The following is a 15952-nucleotide window of genomic DNA, read 5'->3' on the forward strand; positions in this document are numbered from 1 at the left end:
CAGCCTATTCAGCCTCTCCCTATAGCTCAAATCCTCCAAGCCTGATAAGATCCTTGTAAATCTTTTTTCTGGATCTTTCAAGTTTCACAACATCCTTCCAATAGGAAAGAGACCAGAATTACACATAATATTCCTAAAATGGCCTAACCAATGTCCTGTACAGCTGCAGTATGACCATCAACTCCTATACTCAATGCTTTGACCAATAAAGGAACGCATACCAAACACCACCTTCACTATCCTATCTACTGTGACTCCACTTTCAAGGAACTATGAACCTGCACTCCAAGGTCTCTTTGTTCATCAACACTCCCCAGGACCTTACCGTTAGGTGCATAAGTCCTGCTCCGATTTGCTTTCCCAAAATACAACACCTCGCAATAACTTAAATGAAACTCCATCCACCAATCCTCTGCCCATTGGCCCATCTGATCAAGATCCTGTTGTAATCTGAGGCAACCTTTTTTGCTGTCCACTATACCTCCACTTTTGGTGTCATCTGCAAATTTACTAAGTATACCTGTTATATTTACATCCAAATTATTTTTATATAAATGACAAAAAGCAGCAGATCCAGCACTGATCCTTGTGGCACTCCACTGGTCACAGGCCTCCAGTCTAAAAAGCAACCCTCCACCGCCACCCACTGTCTTCTACCTACAAACCAGTTCTGCATCCAAATGGCTAGTTATCCCTGTATTCCATGAGATCTAATCTTGCTAACCAGTCTCCCGTGAGGAACCTTGTCGAACATCTTACTGAAGAACAATAATCAGGTCTACTGCTCTGCCTTCATCAATCCTCTTTGTTACTTCTTTAAAAACTCAGTCAAGTTCGTGGGACATGATTTCCCATGCACAAAGCCATGTTGACTATCCCTAATCAATCCTTGCCTTTCCAAATACATATAAATCCTGTCCCTCAGAATTGCCTCTAACAACTTGCCCACCACTAATGTCAGGCTCACTGACCTGTAGTTCCCTGGCTTGTCCTTACCACCTTTGTTAAATAGTGGCACCATGTTAGCCAACCTCCAGTCTTCTGGCACCTCACCTGTGACTATCAGTGATACAAATATCTCAGCAAGGGGCCCAGCAATCTCTTCCCTAGCTTCCCACAGAGTTCTAGGTCCTGGGGATTTATCCACTTTTATGCGTTTCAAGACATTCAACACCACCTCTGTAATATGTAAGTTTTTCAAGATGTCACCATCTATTCCCACACATACTACACCTTCCATGTCCTTCGCCATAGTAAACACAGATGCCAGATACTCATTTAGCATCGCCCCGATCTCCTGCGACTCCACACATGCGCTGCCTTGCTGATCTTTGAGGGGCCCTAATCTCTCCCTAGTTATCCTTTTATCCTTGATGAACTTATAAAATCCATTTAGATTCTCCTTAACTCTATGCACCAAAGTTATGTCATGTCCCCTTTTTACCCTCCTGATTTCCCTCTTAACTATACTCTGACTGTCTTTTATACTCTTGTAAGGATTCTATCAATCTCTCCTGTCTACACCTGACTTATGCTTCCTTCTTTTTCTTAACCAAAACCTCTTTCTCTCATTATCTAGTTTTCCCTACACCTAAGAGTGTTGTCCTTCACCCTGACAGGAACATACTGTCTGTGGACACTCGTTATCTCATTTCTGAAGGCATCCCATTTTCCTGCCATCCCTTTACCTGTGAACATCTGCCCCCAATCAGCTTTTGAAAGTTCATGCTTAATACTGTCAAAATTAGCCTTCCTCCAATTCAGAACTTGAACTTTTAGATCTGGTCTACCACTGACCCCTCAGTCACCCTGCCTTGCCTTATTTCCCAAGAGTAGGTCACGTTTTGCATATTTTTTAGTAGATACATCCACATGTTGAATCAGAAGATTTTCTTGTACACACTTAACAAATTCCTCTACAACTAAAGCCTTAACACTATGGCAGTCCCAATCTATGTTTGGAAAGTTAAAATCCCCTACCATAACCCCCTATTATTCTTTCTTGATGGGCTGAATGGCCTAATTTTGCTCCTATGTCTTAAATTGTGGGAATGTCATCCAGGACTGAATCTTGGTTGAAGAAATCCTCAATGCTGTTTCTAATGAGTGTGCGCAACCGTTCTGTCCTTGATGAACTCTACTTCAATTCTTAGCTATCAATGGGGTTGTGTCCTTGGGACTATCATGGTCTTGACTGCTAAAGAATTAAAGAACTTTGAGTGTTTGCAATTTGCTGGATTTCCTGATGCTTTCACCCACCTCCTCTTTAAGACATGAGTTTTTTTGGTGTCCTTGGTCTTCATTTGTCTGTAGACCTGCTTTCTTTGCAACAGATGATTTTATGCTGTCAATTGTGAACCAGTAGGTTCATGATGTGTGACATTTTCCAGATGCAAAAATTTGTCTAAGTGTAAGACTTGAGTGCCCAAGCTTTGAACCTAACGGACAACTCTTGTTGCCTAATAATTAAATACTTTTCCTGATTTTGAGAGGCTAATAACTGCTTCTGTTACTGCTGTCTCAGTATTGGGTAAATCCTAAATCAGAAGTCATGATCCAGCTGTTTGCAAACTGTCGGCATCCTTAAACTTGATGCACAGCTGTGAGATTCTGAGAGTACGTATCTACTTAGCCAGGAACATGGCCAGCCAGACACAAAGATAATAAGAGAATTTGGTGCTTGATACAAACTATAGCATTGTTCTGACTTGATGACTAATGTGGAAAGGTCTGTAAAGCTGAATTAGCTCATACAAATGTTTTTAAGGATGTAATATTTTGTCTATTGATTAACTTTACCCAAACTTTAAAAGAATTAGTGTGAAGAAGTGCTTTCTAAATTTTAAGATTTCCCATTAGGTAAGATTTATCTGATGTATGCGTAGCTTTGTCAAAGTGAAGTGAAAATGGCACTGAGGTTTTTATTCAAAACACTTATTTCCTCATTTAGTCTCTTTGTTTTATTGTTTAATTAATCTTCACCTTTTAGGGCCAGATTTTTGAAACCTACAATATGGCAATGTTATGGAAATTGCCCTGCATATTTATCTGTGAGAACAACAGGTATGGCATGGGTACCTCTGTGGAGAGAGCAGCAGCCAGCACAGACTACTACAAGAGAGGTGACTTCATTGCTGGTCTGAGGGTAAGATGCTCTGGCCCATTCAAGTTCTGTTAATAAGGGGAAATTGAATCTGTTTTGCAGTATTGTTGTGACCATTGATCTTGTCTCAGTACTCAATGGGTTACAACAGAAAACAAAAATAATTTTATCTGGTTATCAAGATCATTAAATACCTCATCTCATCTCAGATTTTACAGATTAACCACATATCTTATTAAACACAATTATTGGTTTATTATCACAAGAAAACTTAATCAGTAATTATGCAGTCATTGGCAGAGATTTAAGCCAGTTGGTCAATAGATCAATATCTATACATTGAATTAGACAGCAAAGACTTAGATATTTACAAGGGTTTCTCTGTAAATCTTTAGTTTAGCACCATGCCAATTTCTACCTTTTTGTCTTCTGGAACCTTACCTGGACAAATGATCCAGAAATATCCGTTCAAATCTCTGCAATAGCGAGGGTTTTAAATTCATTTAGAGTATTTCTGGGAAAAAAACTTTTTCCTCAGAACTTAAAATCTAACAATCATCAGGGCAATTCACAAGAGAAACCAATATAAAGAGAAAGCAACATTTCTATATGAAAGGACTCTGCTGATAAGTTTGCAAGTGGACTCTGAATGGTAGAGGTGTTGCCACGGAGAATGTACCAATTAATGACTGACAACTGACAACTTTTGACTAAATCAGAGGGTGGCTGTCACCTATTTTGTTGAGTTAAAACAGGTGCATTGCATGTTTAAGTGTTCCTTCTGTCTGCAAAGAACGGCACTTTTATAACTAATGCATAGTTTTCTGTACATAAACTCGTTCCATGCTGTGAGGCCGACGAGCAATCCTAAATTGATTGTAGGTATGTTTCTTCGCACACTTGGTTATTTAACAAATGCAGTCCAAACACACAATCAGATGAAATGTTAAAGGGTCCTTAAATTAGAGAGATTAGTTTATAACACACATACTGGTGTGGAGAAGTTTTCAGTTTGTGGGATAAGTGGAGTCGACATCTAAACTGTACTGAGTTGTTGTCTTGTGACCTGTACAACTAGAGAAGTGAAGAGGGTATTAAATTAAAGTTGGGGCAGAAAATCAAATAGGGAAAAAATATTCATTAAAAGGTAAAAACAGTGGAAAATAGTAATCTGGAAAATGAGGGTCAGAGAATGGCAGAAGGAACAGAAAGAAAAAACCCCTAGGAGTGCACCAAAATTCAAGACTAAACTAAAGGCTTTACCTGAATGCACGTAGCATTCATAACAAAATAAACAAATTGATCGCGTGCATTAAAGTAAATAAATACGATCTTTAATTTCATTGCAGAGACATTTTTTCAGGATGGCAAGATTGGATTATGTGTATTGTGTGGTAAATGACGTTCAAAAGAAATAGGAAGCTATGTAATGGTAGAGGGGTAGCTGTTAATCAAAGATGGCAGTAGTTACAGATGACCTTGGTTCAGGAAATAAGGATGTGGAATTAGTTTGGGTAAAAATGGGGAATAATAGGGAAAATACGTCACGAGTGGGAGTAGTTGGCAAGTCTCCCAATGGTAACCACAACATGAGACAAGAAATAAGGGGTTACTGTGATAGAGTTGGCAATACTCATGGGATGCTTTAATCTACATAAACTTCGACAAATCAGATTGGCAGCAGCCTACTAGATGAAAAGTTTACAGAATTGATTTGAAATGGTTTCTTAGATCAGCACATTGTGGAATGGATAGTGAAGTATGTTGTGTAATGAGTCAGGATTAACTAATGACCTCTGAGTAAAAGCACCCTGAGGTGGGGATCATTCCAGTAATAGCTGTAAGTCAGTAAGTGTGAGGCAGAGAGAAACGTTGTGAAATTACAATCACGAGGGAAGTAGTACTGAGCAAAATGATGGACCTTTAGGCTGAAAACTTTCTGGGTCGAGATGGACTTCGTCCCAGGGTCTTAAGAGTGTGCTAATAAGGTAGTAGATGTGTTGTTAATTTTCCTAAATGTAGGAAATTTTGGAAAGCTTCCATCGGATTGGAAAGTAGCAAATGGAACATGTCTATTGAAGACAGGAGTGGGGGCAGAAAACAGGAAACAAAAGCCAGTTAACTTTGTGTCAATGGTAGGGAAATTGTTAGAATTGATCATTAAGGTGATGATCACTGCACACTTCAAAAATGTCAAGGTAATCAGGAGGCATCAGCAAGGTTTTGTGAAAGGGAAATTGTGTTTAATCGCTAATTGGAATTCTTTGAAAGAATATCATGCACTGGATAAAAAGGAGCCTATAGATGTACTACTGTACACGTGATTTCCAGAAGACATTTGAAAAGGTACCACAACAAAGATTATTGTGTATAATAAAAGCTAATGATGTAGTGAAGATGATTGGTTGGCTGGCAGTAAGTAGAATGTGCACAAATAGGTCTTTGATAGGATGTGATGAAGTTCCACAGGAGTCTGTGCTTAAGCTTCAGCTTTGTAAAATTCACATCAATACCTTGGGCAAGAGATTGAAGACATAGTAGCTGAATTCATAGATGAGACCAACATAGTAACATCATGAAGATCTAAGGCAGTTGCAGAAAGATGTAGATCGGTTGAGAGAGTAAGCAAAAGTCAAAAACCAAAGTGGGTAATATAACAAAATGTGAAATTATTTGCATTGATAGGAAAAATTAAAAAGCAAAGTATGACATCATGGTGGCGCAGTGGTTAGCACTGCTGCCTCTCAGCACTAGGGACCCCGGTTCGATTCCCGCCTCAGGCGACTGTGTGGAGTTTGCGCATTTTCCCTGTGTTTGTGTGGGGTTTCCTCTGGGTGCTCCGGTTTCCTCCCACAATCCAAAGATGTACCGATCGGGTGAATTGGTCATACGAAATTGCTTTTAGTGTTAGTTGCATTAGTCAGAGGTAAATATAGGGTAGGGGAATGGATCTAGGAGGGTTACTCTTCGGAGGGTCAGTGTGGACTTGTTGGGCCAAATGGCTTGTTTTCATGCCATAGGGAATCTAATCTAAACTTAGAGAACAACTGCAGAATTTCAAGGTGTAAAGGGATTTGTTATGGTGCATGTTTCGCAAAATGTTGGTGCAGGTACAGCAGATAACCTAGAAGGCTAATGAAATGCTCTACTTTATTAAAAGAAACATTTAACATAAAAGTAAGGATGTTATGATTCAGTTGTACTGGGGATTGGTGAGCCCACACCTTGAATACTGCATGCAGTTTTGGTCTCTCTTAGGATGTAAATGCATTGGAGGCTGGTCAGAGGAGGTTTACTAGATTTGATACCTAGAATAAGCAGATTGTTTTATAAGGATATGAAGATGAGTGTGTGGATGTTTCCTGATGAAGGGCCTTTTGCCTGAAACGTTGATTCTCCTGCTCCTCGGATGCTGCCTGACCTGCTGTGCTTCTCCAGCACCACACTCTTGACTCTAATCTCCAGCATCTGCAATCCTCCCTTTGGTCTGGGGTTGATTCCACTGGAGTTCAGAGGAGATGAGGATTGATTCATTATTGATTGAAATGTATGAGATCCTGAATGGTCTTGACAAGATGGATGCAAAAAGGATGTTTCCTCTTGTAGATCAATCTAGAACTTTTAGGACATAAATGGAAATTTATGTGACTTTGTAACACTGCCTGTGGTGGAGGTGGGGACATATTTTTGAGATAAAGGATACATTCGTGTTAGGCAGGAAATCAAAGATTATTGGGTGGAGGTGAGAATTTGGAATTTGAAACAAAAAGATCAGCCTTGATCTTACTGAGTGGCAGGTTAGAATTGATAGGCTGAATGGTATACTTCGTTCTTCTGTATGTTCATATGTACAGAACAATGAAATTCATACATGCTCCTGATTTGTGTGATAGGCAGAAAGCCACTTCTGGCTTGATGGATGCATCCTGTTAGTGGAAAACACCATTTATGTTGTAACTGCATGGCTATGTGAAATAACCAGTTTCACTTGTTACTCAAGCCTTTAAGATGGCTTATCCTTCCAATTTATCATTTTAGTGATCCTTGTTAGTGCGTTTAGTTGGATAACAATTGTGTCTACATTTTTAGTTACTTATACAATTTTTGACTTAGGATGCACCAAGAAATTATAATACCACACTACTCTTAATCATATGATAAAGCACCAGGATTTTATTTTGTACCTAATGTCCTTCATATGTGACATATCTAGAATGGTCAGTTATGGCCCACAGATTACTGGAACAGCACTGCTGTCTTCTGATAAAGGAACGTGAGAAAACACAGCAACAACATGATTCTTAAAGGTGTATTTGCAACTGTATATTATATATAAATCCATCTTACTCAATTCTGTTGACAGGTCGATGGCATGGATATATTGTGTGTTAGAGAAGCCACAAGGTTTGCAGCAGATTACTGCAGGTCTGGAAAGGTAAAACAAAAATATTACTGGAGTACGTGAAGTTTTTTATTTTAGTTAGAAATGGTTCGGTAGTAGAGAATTCAGTGGATTTCCAAAAGTATTTAGTTCAAAGAATGCTATTTATAGAAGTCTACAAAACAACTTGTATTATAATAGGACCATAAACCCAAAGTGTGAATTGCTGCTGAAGTTTGGATATAAATGTGTGATTCTTGTAAATGTTGGGATTAACTTAGTCTTGTATAGTGCTCACTAACATCTGTAAATTTTGTGACTTACTGTAGGATATAAAACAAATCTCTAATAAGTGACAAATCGTTTGCAAAGGAACCTCAATTATCCGAAGGACACAGGTGGGGAGTATTTCGTTCAGTTAATCGAATGCCGGATAACACAGTTTAGCCAAACATGAGGGCCTTGGGATCTTGATCTTGTTCGGATAATCCAAAATTTGGATAATGGAATGCCGGATAATTGAGTTTCCTCTGTACATTGCACTAACGAAACTGAGCATCTATTATTGATAATAGAATAATGTTTTAGGAAAGTATAAATCAAAACAGGTGTCTGGCAACAGGCCTTGAAGAAATCAAACAGCACATATTCCTGTCATTACTTACTTGAGCTACAATAAAAGCCTTGAATTCTCCTGTTTTTTTTGTTGTTCTTGTACAATATTGTATTTCATATTGAAGATTTGAGATGTTTGTATTGTTTTGGTGACGAATACCAGTAACCACTACGCTTTTGTAGTTGTTGACATTCATCCGCTAAACGTTTGCAGTTGGTCACAAGGGAATAAGTTGAAATGCCACATAAGGAGATCATTGCGTAGTCTGAATTTTGATTTCTAAAGGATATTAAGAGATGTACATGTGTTTAAAAGGAATTATTGAGGGGCAATAATCCAAAAATAAGAGGTCAGCATGCATCAAAAGTGGTGACACCAATAGTCACCTGATAGTTTTATCTTTTGTGGTGGTGTGTGAATCCTTCAATGAGCTGCATACATTCCAGGCACCTGTTATGTTATATACCTCTATATATTGGAATGGCATATTATCAGGTAGATTATTGTTTGTTCAATGAATTCTAACACTTATTCAATTTCAGGGTCCTATCTTGATGGAACTGCAAACATATCGTTATCATGGACACAGTATGAGTGATCCTGGTATCAGGTAAAGCTATGTGTAGACAAAGCCAATTAAATTACATTACCTTTGGTATTGTTACAATCTCCATTATCCGTAATACTGGACAAGTCGGATCCTAGAATGATCCTGGTTTGATAAACGTGTTTAATTTTTGCAGTTAGTCTCTGTGGTATTCAGTCACTGAAAAGTATTAACTCAAAGCTGCAAATGTTCTTTAACAAAATAGCATTTATTACATAAGAATAAAAAGACAAGACTGCACATTTACTACAGTTTATACATAGACAGCAGAACAATGTTTCAAATATTTCCCAACAATCTCCTTTTTGTTTACTCATTCCCAGAGAAATCTCATTCCTACTGGCATTGAATCATTTGTATGTAATTCAATCCCTACATCGTCTTTAACTTAAGTTATACACGAGACAAAACTGAAAGAACTACAGATGATAGAAAAACTCAGCAGGTCTGTAGCATCTGTGGAGACAAATCAAAGTTAACATTTCAGGTCCAATGACCTTTCTTCAGAACTGCATCCGAAACGTTAACTCTGACTGTACAGGAAACATTTTGTCTTGCTGAAACAATTTGCAACTGAGCAAAGTAGAGTTTTCTGAATAGATGAATTTGGTATCAAAACATTACATTAGTATTTGTAATTTAGTGACCGGACAAAAGTAACTGTATATCACTGTTAGTCTGAGTGTCTCAGTTCTGACAACTTAAACAATTCTGCACAAACTCTTCTGCAATGCTAAATCAGATACCTTCTTGGAAATTGTGGATGACCTACTGACCTTTTTTAAACTAAAAGTTAGCTCAAGAACGGAGGATGCACATCTGCCTCTTTTAAAAATACAAATTCTAAAAATATTTTACACTTATCACAGTATTATGGTACATCTCATTTGAATATAGTTGATCTTTATCACTACTACAGTAAACTTTTAATGTTAATGTCCCATTGTTTACCCCATTCGGGGTAGAAATTCTGGGAAATTAAACAAATTGCATTCACAAAAACATCTGTGAAGCAATCCTACCATCTCCCCTTATTTACTACTTTATTGCTGCATGAAACCTTTTTAAATCAATACTGATTGTTCTTACAATCTATCTTTATTCATTTTCTCCGATTAAAAATAATGTTACTCAAAGCATTCAGAAATGTTAAGACCTGAGCAACACTTCTTAAAGTTTTCCAATTTTTAAATTACTATTTACTTTTACTGAAATATGGTGACATTCCAGCTATCCAAGGAAAAGAAATTGGTGTCCTGCAGCATTTGTAAATAAATGGTTTAATTGTACTTTGTAGTTATCGTACTCGAGAAGAAATCCAGGAAGTAAGAAGTAAAAGTGATCCCATTACCATGTTAAAGGAGAGGATGCTGAGCAAGAACCTATCCAGCATAGAAGAGCTGAAGGTATGTTGCTATCCATGGCCATTGGATATTTGATTGCAACAAATGATCATGTCTGTTAATGCATTGATTTTTAAATGCAGTTCATCTCACTGTGTAGAACAGTTTGTCAAATTTGCTTACATGGATATTTTCTCACGAAAGTATGTAAACCCAGATATTTTTGATGATTAATTCAGCAGTTTGGTAGGCCATAATGCTTTTTAATGCGATTAGGCAAGAATTAGGATGCATAGAATAGGGTTGCAAAATGCAGGGGATGGGGATGATGGAAATGTGGAGCTGGTTTAAGGGACAGATATTTCGTGTCCCTGATAGGTATGTCCCTGTCAGGCAGGGAGGAAGTGATAAGATAAGGGAATCGTGGTTTACTACAGAAATTGCATCTCTTGTTAAGTGGAAAAGGAGCTTTGTGTGTTGATAAGACAAGATGGTTCAGATGAGGCGATGGAGAGTTACAAATCAGCAGGGAAGGATTTAAAGAGAGTTAAGAGGAGCAAAGAGAAAACATGAGCAGTTTTTAGCAGGTAGAATAAAGGAGAACCCTAAAGCTTTCTATAGGTATGTGAGGAATAAAAGGATGACTAGGGTAGGAATAGGGCCAGTCAAAGACAGAAGTGGGATGTTGAGTGTGGACCCTGTGGAGATCAGGAGAGGTGCTAAATGAACTAATCTCATCGATTTTCACTCAGGAAAAGGAGAATATCGTAGAGGAGAAGAATGAGATAGGAGATATTGGACTAGAAAGGATAGAGGTTAGTTACGAAGAAGTGGTATCAATTCTAGGAGTGAAAGTAGACAAGTCCCCTGGGCCGGATGTCATTTATTTGAGGATTTTCTGGGAAGGTGGGGAGGAGATAATGGAGCCTTTGGCTTTGATATTTGAGTCGTCATTGTCTACAGGTTTAGTGCCAGAGGACTGGAGGATTGCAAATGTCGTGCCCTTGTTCAAGAAGGGCAGTAGAGATGACCCAGGTAATTATAGACCAGTGAGCCTTACTTCTGATGTAGGAAAGGGTTATAAGAGAGGATTTATAATCATCTAGCAAGCAACAATTTGATTTCAGATAGTCAACAAGATTACATAGCGGGCAGGTCATGTCTCTCAAACCTCATTGAATTTTTTTGAGAAGGTGACCAAGCATGTGGATGAAGATAGGGCAGTTGACGTGGTATACATGGACTTCAGTAAAGCCTTTGATAAGGTTCCACATGGTAGGCTGTTGGAGAAAATGCAGAGGCATGGGATTGAGAATGATTTAGCAGTTTGGATTAGAAACTGGCTTTCTGTAAAAAGGCAGCGAGTGATGGTTAATGGAAAATATTCGGCTTGGAGTCCGGTTACTAGTGGTGTGCTACAAGGATCTATTTGGGGACCACTGCTGTGTGTCATTTTTATAAATGACTTGGATGCAGGCATAGGTGGACGCGTTAGTAAGTTTGCAGATGACACTAACGTTGGTGGAGTAGTGGACAGTGTGGAAAAATGTGGGGGCTTGGATAAACTGCAGAATTGGGCTGAGATGGCAAATGGAGTTCAATGCAGCTAAATGTGAGGTAATGCACTTTGGGAAGAATAACAGGAAGGCAGAGTACTGGGTCAATGGAAAGATTCTTGGTCATGTGGATGTGCAGATGGTGTCCATATACATAGATCCCTGAAAGTTGGCACCCAGGTTGATAGTGCTGTTAAGAAGGCATACAATATTAGGTTTCATTGGTAGAGGGATTGAGTTCCGGAGCCGCAATGTCATGCTGCAGTTATACAAAATGCTAGTGCGGCTGCACTTGGAATCTTGTGTACAGTTCTGGTTGCCCCATTACAGGGAGGACATGGAAACATTGGAAAAGGTGCAGAGGAGATTTACCAGGATGTTGCCTGGTCTGGAGGGAAGCTCTTATGAGGAAAGGTTGAGAGACTTGGGTCTGTTCTCATTGGAGAGAAGAAGGCTAAGAAGAGATTTGATACAGACATACAAGATGATCAGAGGATTAGATAGGGTAGACATTGGAAGTTTTTTTCCTAGGATGATGATGTCAGCTTATACGAGGAGGCATAACTACAAATTGAGGGGTGATAGATTTAAGACAGAAATCAGAGGCAGGTTCTTTACTCAGAGTAGTAAGGGCATGGAATGCCCTATCTGCCAATGTAGTGAACTCAGCCACATTAGGGAGATTTAAACAGTCCTTGGATAAGCACATGGATGATGATGGGATAGTGTGGGGGGGTGGGCTTAGATTAGTTCACAGGTTGGCGCAACATCGAGGGCCGAAGGGGCCTGCTCTGTGCTGTATTGTTCTATGTTCTATTTTATTCCTGTGAAATTTAGCAAATTAAAATCTACGTTTCTCCATTTCACCAATTCACGGTGTGAATTTTCAGGTGTTGGATAAAGGATGAAACAAACTCTTCCTAAATTGGATCTTTTTGTGCATCCAAATGCAGTAATGAATTGAATGTATCTGAAAGTTTGCATCGCCTTTCAGTCATGATCATTATCCTCCAGCTAGAAATGCATGTCACGCATTAGTGGGGTGGAATGGGGCAGATCAAACAGCAACATAATGTGTGTGTAAGTTGGTCAGAGGAGCATCCTCTGATATTGTGAGTTAGGTGTTGAAAAAAGATGAAGAATAACATTAGAAAACTGAAACAAAGATGCTCAGGAACATAGAGAAATGGGGAGAAGTAGTCCCATGGTAAAGATGAAAAAACTGAGGAAACATCTGACCTTTTTTTGCAACACAATTTTAAATATTTAAAAAGCATAGGTTATAAAGAAAGAAGCATTAAAAAGTTCTGGGCAGGTACACTTGGTTAGTTTGAATGAGGGGTGCTGGGGAGGAGAAAAAACCTGTTGATGTGGCCTGAAAGGGTAAAGGTCTTAACAGCTGCTGTCTGATTTCCTCTGCAATTGTAGCATTTAGTTTGTTCTGGTGAAATTTAGAGTCAGATACTAAGTAGACACTGGTGTGTGTATACATAATGGAAATATGTTGCTGGAAAAGCGCAGCAGGTCAGGCAGCATCTAGGGAACAGGAGAATCGACGTTTCGGGCATTAGCCCTGAAGAAGGGCTAATGCCCGAAACGTCGATTCTCCTGTTCCCTAGATGCTGCCTGACCTGCTGCACTTTTCCAGCAACACATTTCCATCTCTGATCTCCAGCATCTGCAGACCCCACTTTCTCCCCTGTGTATACATAATGAACTGTAAGTGAAATTGATCTATAGCAGGATCTCAAACTGGGCGTTTTATATAATTGGTAGTCTATTTTATATACACACCCATTAACCTCACTGGTGCCAAGTTCACTGAGCCCATTTTGCACCTAGGCCCATGGGAACCCTGCCCCCATGTGTGAATATAGTGAAGGTGTATTTTCAATTATTCTGTCCTTCCATTCCATTTTACTGATAAGTGGTTCATAACATGGTCAAGTAATATTTGTGTTTTCTTACAGGAAATCGATGTTAGTGTCAGACAGGAGGTGGAGGAAGCAGCACAATTTGCCACCACTGATCCTGAACCTGCTTTAGATGATCTGGCCCACAACATTTACCACAACGAAGCAACATTTGATGTTCGTGGCACTAACCCTTGGATCAAGTATAGATCAGTATCCTAAAGGAATAACACCCTTCAAATTTGTTACACAATCACCTACAACCAATATGTACATTCTCAAATGGAATCTGAAAGTCATGTTCGTAAACGATTAATGTTTCAGTTAAGCAAAACTGCATATTAAGAAAATTAGGACTTTTACTGTGTTTGAATTTGTTTTTTTACATGTACATATACAGATTCTTAAACCCTTGTGAATTACTTGCGTCCCATGGTTTATTTAATGGTTGCCATCTTGTACCAGTGGGGTTGTTTTTAATCAAGGGTGTTCCTGAAGCAGATCAGAGTTGATGCTGTTTTGCCAGATAGCAAGTGTCTGACATGTAATAAAGTCAAAATAAGATTAATTGTGTACTTTTTGTGACTTTCAATCCAAAGTTAATAATGTGTAATATATGGTATGTGTCAAAAAGTGTGGAAAGTTTAGATTAGTGACAAAAATACAATGTCCCAACAAGCTTAACTCGCAAGGATGGACCCTACAACATCAATGAGCATGATAAAAATGCACACTGGATCTAACAACTTCTGGAAAAGATCTGAGTTGTCCAGAAATGAGGGTGCCTCTCCACACTAACATATGTCACTAATTGTGCTTAATTTGTAGAATCTCTTTGGATTAACTGCAAGTGGCTATTAGTTGTCTTAGAATCTTGCAAGACTTTATGATGTAGAGTTATGGAAAGAGGGTGGTGTAGTAGGTTTCAATTTTGATTGATCTAGCATACAGCTATAGGAGATAATTTGGCACAGTTTGTGGAGCATAAAAATGTTACATAGTGAAGATTACTCTAATCCACAACCATAAAAACGCATTCAAAGTCTGACAGCAAGTTGTTTTTTTTCCCCCACAAAGGATAGTAAATGGATTCAACATGCAAGTAATATTTTTTTGGTGCTTTCGAAACTCTCTCCAATTTTACTTAATTGGCAAGAAACTAGTAAATGCCAGAAAATTCTGCAGGAATATTGATTTTCCTACTGGGCTGCTTAACCATCAGTGTCCAACAGTAAAGCAGTTGAACATTGGGAATTCTTTGCTATGATAGGTCTGGTGGGAAAGGTCTGTGGGGAAAAAAGGCAAATTTTAAATTTAGAGCTAGGCTATTTGGAGGAAATTGGAAAGTACTTCATTGCAAACACAGCAGTGGAAATCTTTCAAAAATCCTCCAGGATAGAATACAATTGAAAGTTGCAAAACGGATGATCTTGACCCTTGCCGAGCAAAGGTCACAAATCAAGACTCCAAGGGCTGAGTGGCCTAGTTTAGTTTCTATGACAATAACACTGTCTGAAAATAATTATGTGCAACATTTACAAATATGTTTATGTACAAGCGCTAAAATTAGAATACATCTTCAATTGTGGCATCAGACGTTATTCGGATCACTGACTTAAATTCTGCATCAAAACCTATTTCTCATGAATAATGTCAATTAGGGAATTTTGTCTGTCCACAAAAACAACTAACATGCAATCCTTTTTATAATGAATTCATCCATTCATGAAACTCTACCTTTCTCAGTCCCAAATGGCTGTGTTGTGTCAACTGGCAAATTCTTCATGCAAGACAAAATGTTTCCTGTGTAACTTCAGTTAAAGACAATGTAGGTGTTTAAAGGCCATGCAACGATTCTATGCCACAAATTCTAAGTAATATTGATGGTTAGATTAAAATACTTCCTGCAAAGCAAGGTCCTTGCTTCTGCTTACAACCAGGAAACTGACTTTGATTTATTGATTAAAATACATAACCTGCTCTTTAATTTAATTAAAAGTGAAATGAGCAATTAAATGATGACATCACCTGTCACAGAATGGGAACAGGGAACTATAGTTGATTTGGTACTTGGTGGTAGTCTTAATGCTTTTAGGTGAAGGAGGTAAATACTATTTGTCAGAATGAGTCAACTTGAGGTGATTAACTTCTCTCGGATCATTTGCTAATCCCCAATCCTGCAGACAATCCACTGTGACTGCTTTCAATGTTGATTCTCAAAATTACATAGCATTACAATATGTATCATACCCAAGGACCTCCACAGTACACATCCAGATAAATCTATGCAAATACACAGTACATACATAATTACTCAGTAGAATAGCAGCTTTGGTCACTCATGTCATAAAAATAGCACTCTGGAAGATTAGACTCCTTTCCTGAACTTTAAAATACCGTTCCAGATTCGGCAAATGGGTCCTCCTCTAAAAT

At 38.5% G+C, this 15952-nt stretch overlaps 2 protein-coding genes across 2 annotated transcripts in view; one reads left to right on the plus strand and one right to left on the minus strand.

Moving 5' to 3' along the window:
• Positions 1–14087, plus strand: part of LOC122555000 (pyruvate dehydrogenase E1 component subunit alpha, mitochondrial-like) — a 36086-nt gene extending 21999 nt beyond the window's left edge. Inside the window, exons 7-11 of the mRNA XM_043700557.1 lie at positions 2990–3145; positions 7467–7538; positions 8643–8710; positions 10005–10113; positions 13577–14087. Coding sequence (XP_043556492.1) covers positions 2990–3145; positions 7467–7538; positions 8643–8710; positions 10005–10113; positions 13577–13741 — 570 coding nt within the window. The 3' untranslated portion in view covers positions 13742–14087. The remainder of the gene's footprint in view (positions 1–2989; positions 3146–7466; positions 7539–8642; positions 8711–10004; positions 10114–13576) is intronic.
• A 1757-nt stretch (positions 14088–15844) lies between these two features.
• map3k15 (mitogen-activated protein kinase kinase kinase 15) overlaps positions 15845–15952 on the minus strand; it is a 137445-nt gene continuing 137337 nt past the window's right edge. Inside the window, exon 29 of the mRNA XM_043700555.1 lies at positions 15845–15945. Coding sequence (XP_043556490.1) covers positions 15888–15945 — 58 coding nt within the window. The 3' untranslated portion in view covers positions 15845–15887. The remainder of the gene's footprint in view (positions 15946–15952) is intronic.

The sequence above is a fragment of the Chiloscyllium plagiosum genome, chromosome 12, assembly GCF_004010195.1.
Source record: "Chiloscyllium plagiosum isolate BGI_BamShark_2017 chromosome 12, ASM401019v2, whole genome shotgun sequence".
In the NCBI taxonomy this organism is placed as follows: Eukaryota; Metazoa; Chordata; class Chondrichthyes; order Orectolobiformes; family Hemiscylliidae; genus Chiloscyllium; species Chiloscyllium plagiosum.